This window comes from Stegodyphus dumicola, chromosome 7 (genome assembly GCF_044657685.1).
Source record: "Stegodyphus dumicola isolate Sdum_Otavi_A_Nest chromosome 7, ASM4465768v1".
Taxonomy (NCBI): domain Eukaryota; kingdom Metazoa; phylum Arthropoda; class Arachnida; order Araneae; family Eresidae; genus Stegodyphus; species Stegodyphus dumicola.
In genome coordinates, this window is record NC_140774.1 from 147777137 (window position 1) to 147793822 (window position 16686).

General features: G+C 34.9%; 1 protein-coding gene across 2 annotated transcripts in view; it reads right to left on the reverse strand.

Moving 5' to 3' along the window:
- Window positions 1–9515, reverse strand: part of LOC118199355 (histone acetyltransferase KAT6B-like) — a 47604-nt gene extending 38089 nt beyond the window's left edge. Inside the window, exon 1 of one of the 2 annotated variants that reach the window (XM_035371194.2) lies at window positions 8392–9515. In XM_035371194.2, the coding sequence (XP_035227085.1) occupies window positions 8392–8961 (570 nt within the window). In that variant the 5' untranslated portion in view covers window positions 8962–9515. The remainder of the gene's footprint in view (window positions 1–8391) is intronic. The other variant, XM_035371193.2, reaches the window with a different exon arrangement.
- Window positions 9516–16686: the final 7171 nt, after the last annotated feature.

Consider the following 16686-nt stretch of genomic DNA (forward strand, 5'->3'; position numbering starts at 1 on the left):
AGTTGAAGCTTACTTTTATAAAATTGCTCTAACAGTCTGCAAAAAATAATAAGCCGGATCCAATTCAAAGATTAAGGAACAACGCAATCTGCAACATTAACTGAATTAGATAATTTTAGCTTAGCTTATACCATCCGTTATACATTAAACGCGCATGCGTAAACATATTATGCGCATGCGTCAACGCGACGCATGAACAGAAAGTTTGTAACTTTGAGGTCTGAATAACGACTTTTGACTGTCGTATTTTAAATCAGTATAATTTAAATCAGTCTGCTATTGTAGTAAAAAACCATTTAAAATCTGGAAAGAAAAATTCTGAACTGCAACAATACCAAATTCAAAATTAAAATTTTAAATACTGAAAAAGTAATTAATGTCATCAATTGCTGATTAATTGACTTGTCAAGGGGAACAACTACTGGTAACTATAAAAATATTTGTAAAAACTATAATTTGAATATTATGTTTTTTAATTAATTACAAATTTTATTTAAAAAATTATTATTTTCTTTCAAAATTATATTTTTTATCCAAGTGAATACTTTCCAATAGATTCGGATCATTTATTAATATGTTGTGAAATTTCTCATAAGAATTGGTCAAATTATATTTTACGCTTAATACAGATTTTAAAGTTTTAATGTTCAACTGCATTTTTTCAATAGTCTATATTTCATTGATACTAGAAAAAATACGTTCTGTTGCTGCATTTGTTCCTGGAAGGGAGAGCAAGTGTTCTATAATTTTCAAAATATTTTCACAAGCAATATTATTCTGTTTAAAATGAAGGAATAACTCCATCTATTTTTTGCGTGTTACCACATTTGCAGACAACAAAGATTTAATTTTTTATTCAATAACGTATCTTTTTACCAATGACACCTCATGAAAAAGATCATTTTTGCAAATATTATTTTTCGGAAAATGGTTACTAATATACAGTACAAAGTCTTTAATCCGGACTCGTCGGAACTTCAGAGATTCTGGATTAGGGGTTTTTCCAGATTATAGATCATCAATTTAAATCTGGTAAGATGGCATGCAGAAATTATACAATAAAAAATATGAAACTGTAATTTATGAAATAAAGAGCAATTATGATCTAAAGGCTATCAAAATTTACAAAAAAAAAAAAAAAAAATAGCTTAATAATTATTTCTTTAATTTATTAAACATTTCTTTCAACGTGCGCATGCGCAAAGCATACATTATGCATAGTCAAAATTGCAACAAGAAAACTATTTGATGTCTATTTGTGATATTTATGACGACGAGGAAATTGATTTAAATCATATCGGAGTACATCGAGATGAAACACTGCATTTAGTAAGGAATTATAAGCCGAATAAAATAAAAACATCTGCTCTGAAGATGAGGATAGTGTTGACAGATCAATTTCCAGTTTATTGCGCACCGCGACATCCGCCCCCCAAGAGCAGAGTGAAATTGATAAACAGATTTCAGAATGGTTAGAGAAACAAATCAGCTCTCTGTCACTTTCTTCATGCCTTTATCCATTTTTTGCAGCAATTCCACTTTTTGTTTAATGGACATCGAAACATGCTTTCGCTTTGTAGATCCTATGGCAGCTCCAGAATTGGAAACTCTTTTTGATACAATCGAAAGTTCAAGCTGACTTTTTATAAAATTGCTCCAACAGTCTGCAAAAAATAATAAGCCGGATCCAATTAGAAGATTAAGGAACAATGCAATCTGCAACATTAACTGAAATAGATAATTAGAGCTTAGCTTATACCGTCCGTTACACATTAAACATGCATGCGTAAATGCATAATGCGTTTACGCATGCGCAGAAAGTTTGTAGCTTTGAGGTTCAGATTAGACTTTGTACTGTATTAAAAAATTTTTCCACATATTCACATAAAATCTTTTTTTAATGTCACCGAATAAAAATTTTTAATATCCTCCAATTGAACTGTCCATTCTTCAAGAAATTCCAAGCAGTTATTATATTATAAAAATTTCTGATTCTTTCAGAAAATCAGGTCGTTTAATGGCACCTTGTTCTTCCAACCTAGTGATGTACTTTCGATTAACTAAAAGAACATAATCGTTATCAATTCTTTCTCGCAATTTTGTTTTTAAATTATTGATTTCATTTGACACTTCCGTAATTGAAATTTTGTCCCCTTCAATAATTTTCACAGCATTGTGAAATAACATAGCTTGGTTGTGGATGAACTGAAGACAAATTTGTGATGTGCTATTTTCAAAAAAGAGCTGTAATATTCTTGGATATTTATCTTGTGATAAAAAGTATGATTTTAATGGTTCGTATATTTTAAAAATATTTTCTACAGCTGGTAAAAGAGCTAGCCATCGTGTTTTCCTGCAACCAATAATTCTTTTATGTTCGATTTCTGGGCTTTTATCATTCAAACTTTCAACACGAACAGTATATATATATATAAATACGAATAAATTTTTGCAATAATATTTACAAGATCCATTGGAAGTAAGTCAGATGCTGTCTGAATAGTACTGTGCAGAATATGTGCTGCACAACCTACTCCAATAATTTTTTGTTTAAATGTTTGTTAAGTTTCATAAAAACGTTACCGATGGCTCTTCTAGCTTTTCCACCAAAATTTGCGTTAGTGTTATCCTCATAATAGGCAATAAATTTATTGTTCAAATTGCTCTTTTTTAGAATAGTACTTATTGAATAAAAAATTATTTATGAAGTGTCACCTGGCAATGAAACAAAATCTAATATTCTAATTTTAATTATTGTTTCTGGATCAAAAAGTCTATAATTGTGAGAAATAATTTGAAATCTTTGTGCTTGGAACCATCATAATATATGGATATAAATGTGCATTTATCTAATTCTTTCTGCAATTGTGAAAACAAATATAGTTAAAAAAACATTACAATTAATTGTGGTTAATCTTTGGATTATGGTAACTTGGCGATTTGGCTGATCTTTGGAATATGGTAACAGGTAGTTTGGCGACATTTTGGAGGCGATAAAGGTTACTACCTAGGACTTTGGTAATAATGTGAGAAGCACTCAGTTCCGATTACGCATTATTTTGTGTGAGGGAAATGAGAGATCATGAGATATGTCATGTGACATTAATGGACGAATTACAGTTCTTTAATCGGAAAAGGGGGGTAAATTTGGAAAAATTATTTTGTATTAAGCTTCATTGTGTGTCGTGTGAAATAGTGTTGATTAATTTTCGGATTGCATGGCGCTAAAGTGAATTCTAAATTTTTAATACGTAATAATTAATAATAAGTTGACTACTGGATTTCAGATTTAGAAATTAGCAGTAGTACTGCAGCCGATTGGAACTCTTTCTGTAGGGAAGTGTGCGTGCCACGTAATGAAGATTGTGAAGAAGATTAGGTAAGTTAGTATTTTTAATCTTTTGATGGTATTATTTTTATGCATTGTTCTAAATGTAAGGAGTAAATTAATTAAAATGGTATTATTGGAAAAATTGTTATTAGCAATGATTTAGTTTAAAGTAATTAGGATTGTAATCTAATTTTTATTAATTTAATGTATGTGCTTATTTATATTTTAAGTAGTGTTTTTTAATTTAATTATAGTGATTTTGTGAGTTACATGTTTGTAATATTTTGGAATATGTTTGAGTAGTATATGTTGGGTATTTTCATGCATTTTCGTGAAATTTTTCTAATTTATGAGAAAAAAGCAGTGTACATGGATATAGTGAAGAGTGTGTGCAATGCCATTTTTGTGTAATTCTGGGATGTTTTTTTAATTAAGTAAAAATAAGTCAACGTGTACATGGTTTAGTGATATTTTAATTAAATGATGGTTATTTTGTGAATTTTATGTTTGTAGGAATTTGGTATACGTTTCAGTTGAAGTAAACGTGTATGGAAATAATTTAAATATTTGACACTAAGTATTTGTAACTATTTTTAATGTTTGCGTATAAATTCGTTGCTGACGTTTATAGTATAATAGACAATTTAGAGGTAAAAGTTTTTGGATATTTTATTTATTTTATACTTGGAAATGTTCATTCTTGGAAAGGGTATATACTTTTTCGCGATTAGGTAATTTCATATATGTTCTTTTTACTGGATTTAAAGATTCACAAAATTTTCCTGCATTTTCGTGAAATTTTTCTAATTTATGACAAAAAAGCAGTGAACGTGGATATAGTGAAGAGTGTGCGCAATGCCATTTTTGTGCAATTCTGGGATGTCTTTTTAAGTAAAAATAAGTTGACGTGTACATGGTTTATGTGTATGTGCTATTCTGAAAAACGCGCAAGGAGTTTGCGATTGTGCACTTTTTCCCAATTTTGCAGTTAATATTTGTCATGATTAAGCAGTTTTGTTACATAAAATTTCTAGCATAAGTGTAATTCGGCTAGTAGATTGTTGGAAAAAGTGTTGAGTTAAATAAAAAGAAAAGAAATATGTCTTTACTTCGTGAAGACAAAATGTCGGCCGAAAAAAAAAAAGTAGAGGGTTGCTGTAGCAGAGTTGGTCGCCAAATTTTTCCCAAAAAATCACCAAGTTACCATAATCCAAAGATCAACCGGCGATTTTTTGGCGACCAACCCTGCTACAGCAACCTGCTAGTTTTTTTTTTTTTTTTTTTGGACGCCATTTTGTTTTCACAAAGTAAAGGCATTTTTTTTTTTTTTTTTTTTAAATTCAACATTTTTTCCAACAATCTGCTAGCCGAATTACGCTTATGTTAGAACTTTTATGGAACAAAAGTGCTTAATCACGACGAAGGTTAGGTGCCGAATTGGGAGAAAGTGCAGAATTGCCCGCTGCTTGCCTCGTTTTTAAGAATTGCACATACACGGTATCCATGTACACATCGACCTATTTTCACTTAAAAAAAGATCCAAAAATTGCACAAAAATGGCATTGCGCACACTCTTGACTTTATCCATGTACACTGCTAAAGTCCTAGCTAGTAACCTTTATCGCCTTACCAAAATGCCGCCGAACTACCTGTTACCATATTCCAAAGATTAGCCACAACGGCTTCGACTTTTGTCCTTGCACAAGCAAATTTTTTGTCGTACAATGTTTTGATCATTTACGACGTACAATCAATTGATCTGAAACTTTGTAGTTTATGGTGTGGAAAGCAAATAGCCCTTCAGCTAATGCTAGATGTTCTTTTGTTAACAATACATATTCCTTGACGAGACGTAACGAAAATGATAGAACACTACCGATTAAATCTAACTCGTTACATTGCCTAATTTAGTTTACTCGGCATCTATTTTATGTGTTTTTTTCATTTCTGTATTTTTATTTCTTTATATTTAATATAATAATTAATAAATAATAGGTAATATATTTTTACAGTACATTTAAAATAAATGCAGATGTTTTCTAAAAAGCGGCGGGACGCGGTTCAGTCCCCCTAAAAAGCAGGATGTGTGGTCACTTTATACATATATATATATTACACATAATTTAACAAATATTATCTATTCGTATAAAGCTAATATAAATTAAAAATTTAATTAAGAAATTTTAATTGCAAAAATAAAGTAAAATTAATTATTGCTGTGAACAAATTTACAATATCATTTAAATTCTAAGAGCATATATAAATTAAGCACACGTATCTAAAACCATGAAAAAATATATAATATTCCAAAAAAATTAATTTAAAAAAATCTTTTTTAAGGAATTTTTAAAACCAAATTACACTCTTGAAAAAAAAAAAAAAAAAAAAAAAAAAGATGCACCACGACACACTGAGAAGATATAAAGCAAATTGGACACAAATTGATATGCATACAGGTTTTGACAGAAAATGCAAAATTTGACATTTTGGCTGCCAACGAAAGAATGGTTTTCGCTACAGCACATCTGACCTGCACAACTGGCAGGACATTTTTTTTTTCCAATGGCAGATTGTGAATAATTACAAATGTAACCCAGTCCATTAATCTATACAAGGCCAGATGTGGTGGTCTCTTTATTATGGCAGCATCTAATAGGTTGGCCACCATCGTCTGTCCTATGAAGGAACGGACAGATACAACCATGCCTTCTCTGGGATTCGAAACCAGGCCCTTCAGCATTGCAGTCAGTTTCCCTGACTACTATACTGGCTGGGCGGCAACTGGCAGGATATTTAAGAGGAGAAATTATGATTCCAAGGCATAAATTCTTCACGAATTTCATTCCGTGTACTCTGGTAGACAGTAACTATGCCTCGCATATAGGTGCGCGAACAATATGGGAAGATGTCAGAATTTGAGAGAGGTCATTATTTGAGAGAGGTCGTATAGTTGGGATCAAAGAAGCTGGTTGGTCTTATCGGCGAATAGCTCGACATTTGAGCAGGAGTGATGCCACTATTATACAATGTTGGCAGGAATTGGGTGAACCATGGCCACACACAGCGTCAAGAAAGAAGCGGTAGGCCTAGAGAAATGACAGAACGTGAAGACCGAGCAATCGTCAGAGCGGCACTCACATTCCCAGATGCATCATTATCATCGATTGTACGTGCGACTAGTACTTGAGTGACTGCAAGGACTATTCATAGATGGCTCACAGAAAGGGGGCTGATATCATGGTGTCCCTTGCGCCGACTACAGTTGACCTCTGGACAACATCAAGCCTGTTTGCAGTGGTGTTGGGCTCATTCGCACTGAAATATCACTGACTGGAGTAGAATAGTCTTCAGTGATGAGTCCTGCTATGAACTGAGCCCCGATGACCAGTGAAGGTGAGTCTGGAGACGCGCCGGACAGCGGTGTGATATCAACCTGTCTTCCGGCAGACAGGCCGACAACCAGAAGTGATGCTCTGGAGTGCCATTTTATTTCATAATAAGACTCACGAATTTTTGATTGTCATCCGTCTCAACCTTACAACACAGCGGTACATCCAAAGAAGCGCTAAGGCCCGTTGTGTTGCCCTTCATGACACGCTACCCTGGGCTTACATTTCAGCAAGATAATGCCCACCCCCACATTAAACATGTTTCTACTGCTTGCCGAACATTACCTTGGCCAGCAAGGTCATTGGATCTCTCTCCTATTGAGCACGTTTGGAGCACTATGGACAGTGCCCTCCAATCAGTTTGGGATGTTGACGAGCTAACACGCCAGTTGGACAGAATTTGACACGATATCCCTCAGGAGGACATTCACAACCTCTATCAATCAATGTCAAGCCAAATAACTGCTTGCATAAGGGCCAGAGGTGGACAAATGCATTACTGACGTTTTCACTTTGTAAAGCTCTATCACTTCAACAAATCATCAACTTTTTCTCAAACTGTAATCATTTGTTTTTCTGTACATGTACATCACTTCTACCGATTTTCGTCCCATTTGGATAACTCCTTGATGCAGCTTTTTTTTTTTTTTTTTTTTTTTTTTGTCTAAGAGTGTAAATTGCACAAGTGAATAATTGTTGAGCAGGCAGGAGAAAGACTTTTCAAGGGGAAGTTGCCTCCAAACCTAATTCTTCAATTACTCAATTCGTGTTTCGTCATTCATATAGGCAAAGGTAAAAGTAAAATTCAAAACCAAAAGTAAAACCAAACGTTCTGAATTACTAAAAAATAAATTTAAATTAGTAAGAATTTTGAGAAATTTAGGAAGTAAAATGACTAGGAATTAAAATATCAATTAAATGTCAATTAAGAGTAGAAAACCAAAGTAATTCAGAAACTCTCGCCTATTGAAAACTTACCCTATATGAATTATGCATGTAAACTTAAAATAAACTATATACAATCTATCAAAATATAAAAATAAAAAGGCTACTAAATAGCAAGTTTTAATTTAACTTCACTAGAACTACATATTTGAATTCCTGAGTGTGGACTAGCAGTATGTTACATATAATATATATATATATATAAATTGAATAAAATACTATTAATTCAATATCAAATTACAGAATCTGAGAACTTCTAACAGTATGTGCATATTTATTATATATAAATGCCTATTAATTATTTGAATAAATTAATTTACCTTTATGAGAAACTTTTTAAAGGTTACTAAATCTAACTCAGAAACTGACACATTATGTTTTCCATTCTATGATTTTATCTTAAAGATTAGATTTACTAAATCTAACTCAAAAGCTGACACGTTATGTTTTCCATTCTATGATTTTATCTATCTGGATGCAGCATATTTATGATGAAAATAACAGAATGCAGTACATTAAATTTTCTTTACATTAAATGTAATAATAAACTTATATAGGTATAAAAGAATTTTATTTTTAAGCTATATTACTTTTATGTATTTAAAATATTGGTAGCTAATCATACATATATTATCATTCTACATTAACCAGATTCCCGTTTAAAATCGAGAAAAAGATTGATATAAATCCATTGTACGAAAGATATTTATTAGATCCATTACCAACCTTTGTGGGTGGACTTTCTTCAGTTTTTATGGGAGACTCAAATAGAGGTTTTTCAGGCACAGGATTTTCAGTGATATGAGAGTTCAGTGGAACATAATCTCCGGTGGGTAACTGATGAAGAGAACGTTTTGCAACTTCTTTTTCTAGAACAGCACGCAGTGTAGCAAGATTTAGATTAGACTGCGAATCTCTTTTCAGTAAATATTGTTCAATATCTTGTATCGAAGCGCTTCGAAGATGTGGATGATCTTTCGTCGGAAGAGTTAAGGTTTTAACTGCTTCAAGTACTATAGAAGATATATCTGAAGAATTGTAGAAACTTCCATAAAATTGAGTCTTAGTTTTAACCCACTTTGCAGCATTACGATAACTTGTATTCCCTTTATAGTCAACTTTTATCACAATACCTTCACTGACAAGTCGCGATAATTCTTCATTTACAGCAGCACCTTTCAAGCCATGCCTTCGCTCCAACATATGAGAAATTCTGTCAAAATCTGGTCTTGCTTTCCTTTTGCGAAGTTGATCAATTGCATCTAATATTAATCCTCCACATTTAGTATCATTCATATTGAAGTAATTCTTTCAAGGTTTCGATAAAACAGAATTAATTTAATGAAAACTACTTTAAATATGAAACAAGCATGAGTTCAGTTGAAATGCATAAATATGAAAATTGTCACAAAAAAGTAATACAATATCGGATATCGAACAGCGGAATTGACAGCTCTCACAACAAAGCAGACAACAATGAGAACCGAAGTGCCTACACGTCCTACTTCAAACAATTACCTCATAGAATTACTGTCTGAAATCACAACCAGATCCTTCTGCTAATTGCCGCCTAGTAAAGTTCACTGAAAAGACCAAGGAAAACGCCACCGGGAAAGTTAGCTTTCCTCCTAACTGTCCGACGTCCGACGGGTAGACACAGCCATCTGCTGCCAAATGTTTGAAATGACTTTTTCCCTCCAAGTTAATAAAATTCCCGATGATGGCGACGATTTGCAAGCCTTGATGGCGACGAAGGCCGCATATTCTCTACTTTTCTGCTAGGCTTTGCTCATATTGGTCAAACAGGAAACGTAGGGTTACAGAACCTTGCACTAGGCGACTTTTGCTGTTTTGACCGCAGTATACAAAAAAGGCTCAATATCAAAAAAGCACAATCTGAAATAAATGTAATGAGATGCATGCCGCAAGAGAAGAGGAGAAATGCAGTCACGTGTTTAAGAACAACAACATCCGCATGTGCTATGTTCTGGGACTTGTATATATTATTTTCCATTTTTACTGTATGATACTGTGTCAAATCTACGATAAAGTGTAAAAGATATGCCAAAATTATTAGTTGCTATTATTGCTTATCCAACGAAGATCTGTGGCCGATATATGGCGTCACCTCTGATCACTACTGAAGACTTTGCACTTTCATTACAAGTGCACAGGACTTTTCCATTTTATGGAATTTTACGAACTTCCTTAGGTCCTTAGGTAAACATGTAGTGGTAAAGGCCTTCGGCTCGAACATCACTTAACGAATGATGATCTCCGATGTTTACGTAGGTTGGGGCAAAAGTCATGGCAACTATTTTTTTTCTCGAAGATACCAGTCAGGTAGTAAAATGTGACATATACAGACGAAAGGACAAGGTCTTAACTATATGTGTGGACAATGAATAGCATGGAAATATCGTAACAAAGAATTTATTACGGTAGTATACAGGGCAATATGGCCTTCACCGAGCAAAAGAATGATAACACAGTACACATAAAGCTGAAATGACAAACCTGGGCCTAAAGACCCTCATGTAGTACCCTGCTACTGTTACTACACGCTGCCAACGATGTGGGAGGCTCTGAATACCATCAGCCTCAGCATTTTCCGCACCATGTGTGAAGCAGGTTATCTGTAGGCGCACAGCATTAGCAATGTCCTCTCGTCTTGCAAACCGCCTACCACGTATTGGTTCCTTAATATTGAGAATGAGATCAAAGTCACAGGTCGAAAGGTCAGGAGAGTACGGTGGGCGCTCCAATTCTTCCCATCTCCAACGTCGGAGTAGCTGCCGTACACACTCTGCTTTATGTGGTCTTGCATTGTCGTGCAGAATTATTGCACTGTCCACAAGATCCGGACATTTACCCCGAACGCCACGTCGTACCTGTAGTAGTGTGCGGTCACTGTTCTGCCGTGAGGAACAAAGTGGCAAACAATGACACCCCTGACGTCATACGCGACGATCACTATCAATTTGACTGGGGAAGGATTCTGACGGACCTTCTGCTGCCTTAGTGATCCAGGATGTCACCACTCCGCGGACTGACGTTTCAGTTCTTGGCGATTATTCGTGACAAGAATTGATCGCCGTCCTGTTGCCAGCGTGCAAAGTGGTCGGAGCATATTGCATAGCGCACCCACCTTTGAACTTCCGTCAGTGCATGCGGTACCCACCGCGAAGCGATTTTGCGTAGGTGCAGCTCATTACGCAATATCTTGCGGATGGTGCGTTTCTCGATGATACTTGCCCTTTCTAACTCTAGTAACGTCAATCGTCTGTCTTCATCCATGAGGTGCTCGATGACGACACGTGCCAATTCCGCACACTCACCGGTCATCCCGAACGTTGCTCATCACTGGTTGACACACTTCCTTGTTGAAACTTTCCTACCCACCGTGCTACTGTACGATATGGTAGGGCATTATTCCCAAGGGCTTCTACTAATTCACTGTGACATTCCGGGCCCTAGTCTGGACACCGTCGAGATAGAAGAACGGGTCGTTTTTTGCGGTCTACTCGACAGAGAGCGAGTCTGGTGTCATCGTCTCGGTCATTACAGAGATCAACGCGTCGGAAATTTTTCCGTCAGCTGGACAGCTGCCGTTTAAGTTTCTGACTGTCGTTTTAGAGCTAAACTGAGGACGGCGGAGGTCACGGATTGTTTTTGAAAGTGTACGTAATTGATATTTTAATTTCTTAAGATTTGTGAAAAATTCGAGTATTTCGCTATAGAAATAACGCATTTGATGCTGACAGTTCTACATTATTTATTGATTCTACATTACCAAAGCATTAATTAAATTTTAGTGAAAATAATATATTTGGTGTTTTCCTATTTAACATATAAAGAAGGAGTGCATACTTTTAATGTAAAATTGTAATTTTTAAACTAATGTATATATCAATGTACTTAATTTCATGTTTTGATGAGTAATTTATAAATTTTAAAATTTTATGTTTTAAATTAAAATGTATTTCCCTCTACTTTTATTTGAATTTGTAGTATATAAAAATGTAATACATTAGACATGCATTAAAGACTATGCAGTATATAATTCAAACTATGCACATCTTAAATTCAACATTTACATTAAATTGATTTGAGTTAAAAAAATTATATAAGTAGTTTGAAATGTACCGATATCAATGTCAATTTCCAATAGTTTCTAGAATCTCCTGTATAAAACAAGTTAAATTCCTGTATAATTTTCGGTTAAATTCTTGTCAATATTATAATGCATGATTTATAATTAGTTATCAGATTTTTTAATGTGGTCTACTTTTAGATATTACATCAGTTTTGTGTATATTTATTCAAATCTAAAAAGTGCTTAGTTTTGGTTTTATGTAATTACGGCACAGCCTCGAGGGCTATCTGCCTAAAGTGAGGGTTGCCTTCGTGGAGGACATTCTAAGGAAAACTAGCTCGTACACACGTAACACATGGGGAAAACCACGAAAACGTCCATGCAACCAGCCCGTTCGCGGGATTCCAACCTTGGACCGAACTTCTAGTGTTCAGCGATTTTACCGGCCGCTGGTGGGATCGATTTAAAAAAGGTATAAATATATATGTACTGCAATTTCTTTCACTGCATTTGTTAATATATTTATACAGTTATATATATATATATTTAAAACAGATTTTCTGTGCCTTAAACTTCTATGCTTCTGGAAGTTACCAATGATATATCTGTCATTACCAATGATATATTGGTAATGACAGATACATTGGAAATGACGCCCACGCGTCCACGCCCGTTTGCGGGATTCAAACCTCGGACCGCACTACCAGTGTTCGGAGATTTTACCGCTCGGCCACTAGTGGGATCGACTTAAAAAGGGCATAAATAGGAATATGTACTGCAATTTCCTTTCACTGCATATAGTAATATATTTATAATACATTTATATATACATACAGTTATTTATTTAAAACAGGTTTTGTATGCCTTAATTTTTTATGCTTTTGGAAATTACGAGAAATATGTTAGTAATGACAGATATATTGGTTATCAGAGATATGTTGGTAATGCAACAAACTCATTCGCAGTATTTGGACCTCGGACCGAACTACCAGTGTTCAGCGATTTTACCACCCGGTCACTGGTGGGATCGATTTAAAAAGGGTATAAATAGGAATATGTATTGTAATTTCCTTTCACTGCATATGTTAATATATATATATATATGTGTGTGTGTGTGTGTGTATGCAAGATAATATGTTTTATGATTTAACCTATAGTTATTTAATTTTTTTTTTATTTTTCTTCCTATTACTTTTGTTAAAAGTTTGTTATATTTTTTCTCACTGCTTATTGGTATCTACGATACACAGTATATTTGTAGCTACGTGATAGGTATAATTCATGAATAAATAAAATTATTCATATAATCATGGGTTGCTAAAAATTAAAATTTTTTTAAATTAGGAATATTAAACACGCGTACGCGGTGCTATATTTCAATGATTTGACTTATGACGTTGTTGCATAACCTTTTCAGACAAAATAATGTATTTTAATCATAAAATTCCTGTTAACAAATAGTTTACAAACATGTAACCTTTTAGAAAATTTCCATTTTGCAAAAGATCATACGTAAAATTATGTTTACGTTTCTTCACATACCTGAAGTTTTTGAAAAGGCCATTTCTTTCTGCGTTTAAAATATCCATTAAGGTTCCCCATTTCTTTTTTCCATACTCTTTACTAAATCCAGCAGCGTATTTTTTCGAGAAATTTCACCATTTACTCGAACTCGATTTTTTTTTCTACCGCCATCCTCAGTGATAAGCACGTGCGAAACAGCCCCTTTGACACCAAACTACCCCCTTCCCCTGTGCCTGGAGCAATGTAGAGGTGAGATAGACTGGTTGCTATGCAATAAACTTCACTTCCGCACGGAATTTCCACTTCACTTCCGCCGACGGAATTTGAAGGGGCCAGATTCGCTCTCCTTTTGCTGTCGAGTGGAAAGAGAATCCCGACTGGTTTTCCGATATCGGTTAGGTTAGGTTATTAATTACGGCAAAGCCTCGAGGGCTATCTGCCTAAAGGGAGGGGTGCCTTCGTGGAGGACTTTCTAAGGGAAACTGGCTCGTATACACGTTACACATGGGGAAAACCACGAAAACGTCCATGCAGCCAGCCCGTTCGCGGGATTCGAACCTCAGACCGAACTACCAGTGTTCAGCGACTTTACCACTCGGCCGCTGGTGGGCTTTTCCGATATCGATCTCGACCGGTGTCCAGACTAGACCCCTCCATCGCATTTCGCCCTCGGAGAACGGCTATTTTGATGTAAGCGCGGTGCTCAACACGGGTTACTTCCATCTCGCACGACACTCATCAACTGACTGATTTCAGAGCCCTTGCTACCACACAGCCAGCTATCACAGAGCCATCCGTTGTTTTGCATACACACTATGCATGCAGAACTTTCCCACGACATATATACGTTTTGTTATCCGTTCATATATCTATAAGAAAAAATAGTTGCCATGACTTTTGCCCCAACCCCCGTATATAAAAAGAAGAAACACATTTCCTTTTATTAAAGTGCATATAAAAAAGTGCTGATTTTTATGTTCACAATGTTTTCCTGAACGGTTGAAATAGTTTAAATGATTGATTTAGGGGGTGGATAAAATCTTGTTTATATTTTTTGTACTTCTTAGAATACATTTAGTTTCAAAGATATGTTTTGCACAATCAAGACTTTAATTAATTCCTCTTTGATTGGTGTATTTAATTATGGCAAAGCACACTAGGGCTATCTGCCTAAGGGGAGGGATGCCTTCGTGGAGGACTTTCTAAGGGAACCTGGCTCGTATACACGTTACACATGGGGAAAACCACGAAAACGCCTATGCAGCCAGCCCGTTCGTGGGATTCGAACCACGGACCGAACTACCAGTGTTCAGCGACTTTACCGCTCGGCCGCTGGTGAGCCTAAATAATTCCTCTTTCAAAATTTTTGTCTTAGAAAAGATAAAAATTAGACATATGATTTCAGTCTAAAAAATTTGGACATGAAATAAGTTAAAGGTGATTAAATTAGCTATTAAATGAATAATTAATCATGTAATACTAATTATTAACAATTTTGTATGCCTGTTTTTTTTATAGAAATACTTGGCAATTTCAGGACACAAAATGTATTTCAAACAACTTATTACAATATTAGTACAAGCACGTTAATAAATTAAATTTAAATAAATAATGGGATGTAATTTAAAAGACAGAAATAATTTAATGTAAGAGATTTAGATTTAAAAATTTGCACCCATAAATGATTTATCAGAATTTATAAGGTTTTATTTCATAAATAACTTTTATTTTGAAATATGGCATTTGAACCTATTACTCATCACTTTTTCAGTATCCACACATGTTTACTGAAAAATTGATGAGTAATATAGGAATATTATAATTTTCAGTAAGTTTTCTTATTGAATAATAAATTCTGACAGTCCTTTGCTAAGACTAGGGTTTAAGTTTGCATAAAAATTCCTCTGTTAAATAAAAGAATTTAAGTAATTTCTCAAATTTTTTTTAGTCAATACATTAAAGATTTTTTAACTAATTACACGTCCTCGCTTGCAATTAGAACCATCATTAAATCCCTATTTTATCTAATCATTTCCTGAACATTATATAGATTGACCTCGTCTTTGTAACTGATAATTATTACTTGCAAATTATTCTCTTGCAGGTGAACTATTAACAACCCTTTTTATTGCTGAGTTAGGGTCAAGGAGGTTAGAATCGCTCTCGCTACCGCCTACCTTACAGAAATCGGCGTAAAATGCTGGTACCTGAGCTGATTGTGCGCATGCTCGAACGTAGGTGGTGTGAATCAAAGCTGTATGGCATCAAAACTGTATGTTACGTACAGCTTTGGTGTGAATAGCCTCAGCGTCAATCGCACCGTCTTTGCGATTAGCTACTGCGGAACTGCGCTGGGGTCCTGGCCCTTCTCAGGAAACCACCTTTAATATCTCACTGTGTCGTTACTTGCGCTAAACACCCGGGAGGGGGGGGGGAGATTTCTTCACTCGTTCATAAGTGTCCACTTTCTGACCCTGATGAAAAGACTTCTTTTATCTTTTTGTCCCTTATTCTGACCCGGATGAAAAGACTTCTTTTGTCTCTTTGTCCTTTGTAGTGACCTTCGAGACTGCAACCGGAATATTTAATAAAGGCACTTCATTTCAAAAAGGATTTCAGCGATGGACCGAAAAAGGTACTATTGCATTTTGAAATCATTCATCCTAGACAAAAAACCTCAATGCGACCTTATCACAATGGCAATCGTTTATATTACCTCTCTTAGGACAATTTACGTCAGGTGAACACTTTTATCTTTCGCTCAACAACATCCTGTTCTACCTTAGCGAACCATTGGCAAACACATTACGTTAAAAAATATGTTTATTTCTGTCTCCTTGATTTGCTTTTAGGTTTTTGTTAGATATTTTCCGAGTACCCTGTATAAGAATTGCAGCTTGCTTTCCAGCCACATTGAACTCGTTGTCCAGAAATCGACCACAGTCCTGTGCATTCTCTTTTTGATATAATTTCGTTTTATTATTTACTACTATATTATTTTTACTTGTAGTATATTTCTTATTATCGCATTAAGTATAATTCAGAAAATAGGCATTCATTGCATGTGATTCAAACCATGGATTTTTCGGTTAGCTAGATGGATAATCTCACCACTTATACTACGAAAGCACATAAGGGTTAATGCGAAAGTTTTTACATTCTTCCCAACTTAAAGAGCGATTAGATAAAGGTAGTAGGCCCAGCTGACTCTGTTTGAGTGGTGAAATGTTAAATTAGTTCAGCTTATTGTTCAGGTGTCACTGTAAAGACGTTTTATGTTTCTGGAAACAGAAAATCTGAAAAATCTGTTGTGCTCTTGCAAGGACTCGGAGCATGGCTCTTCCAATTTGGTAGTTAGTCGCGATAACCATTTACAACTCTGCAGGGGGGATAAAACGTTT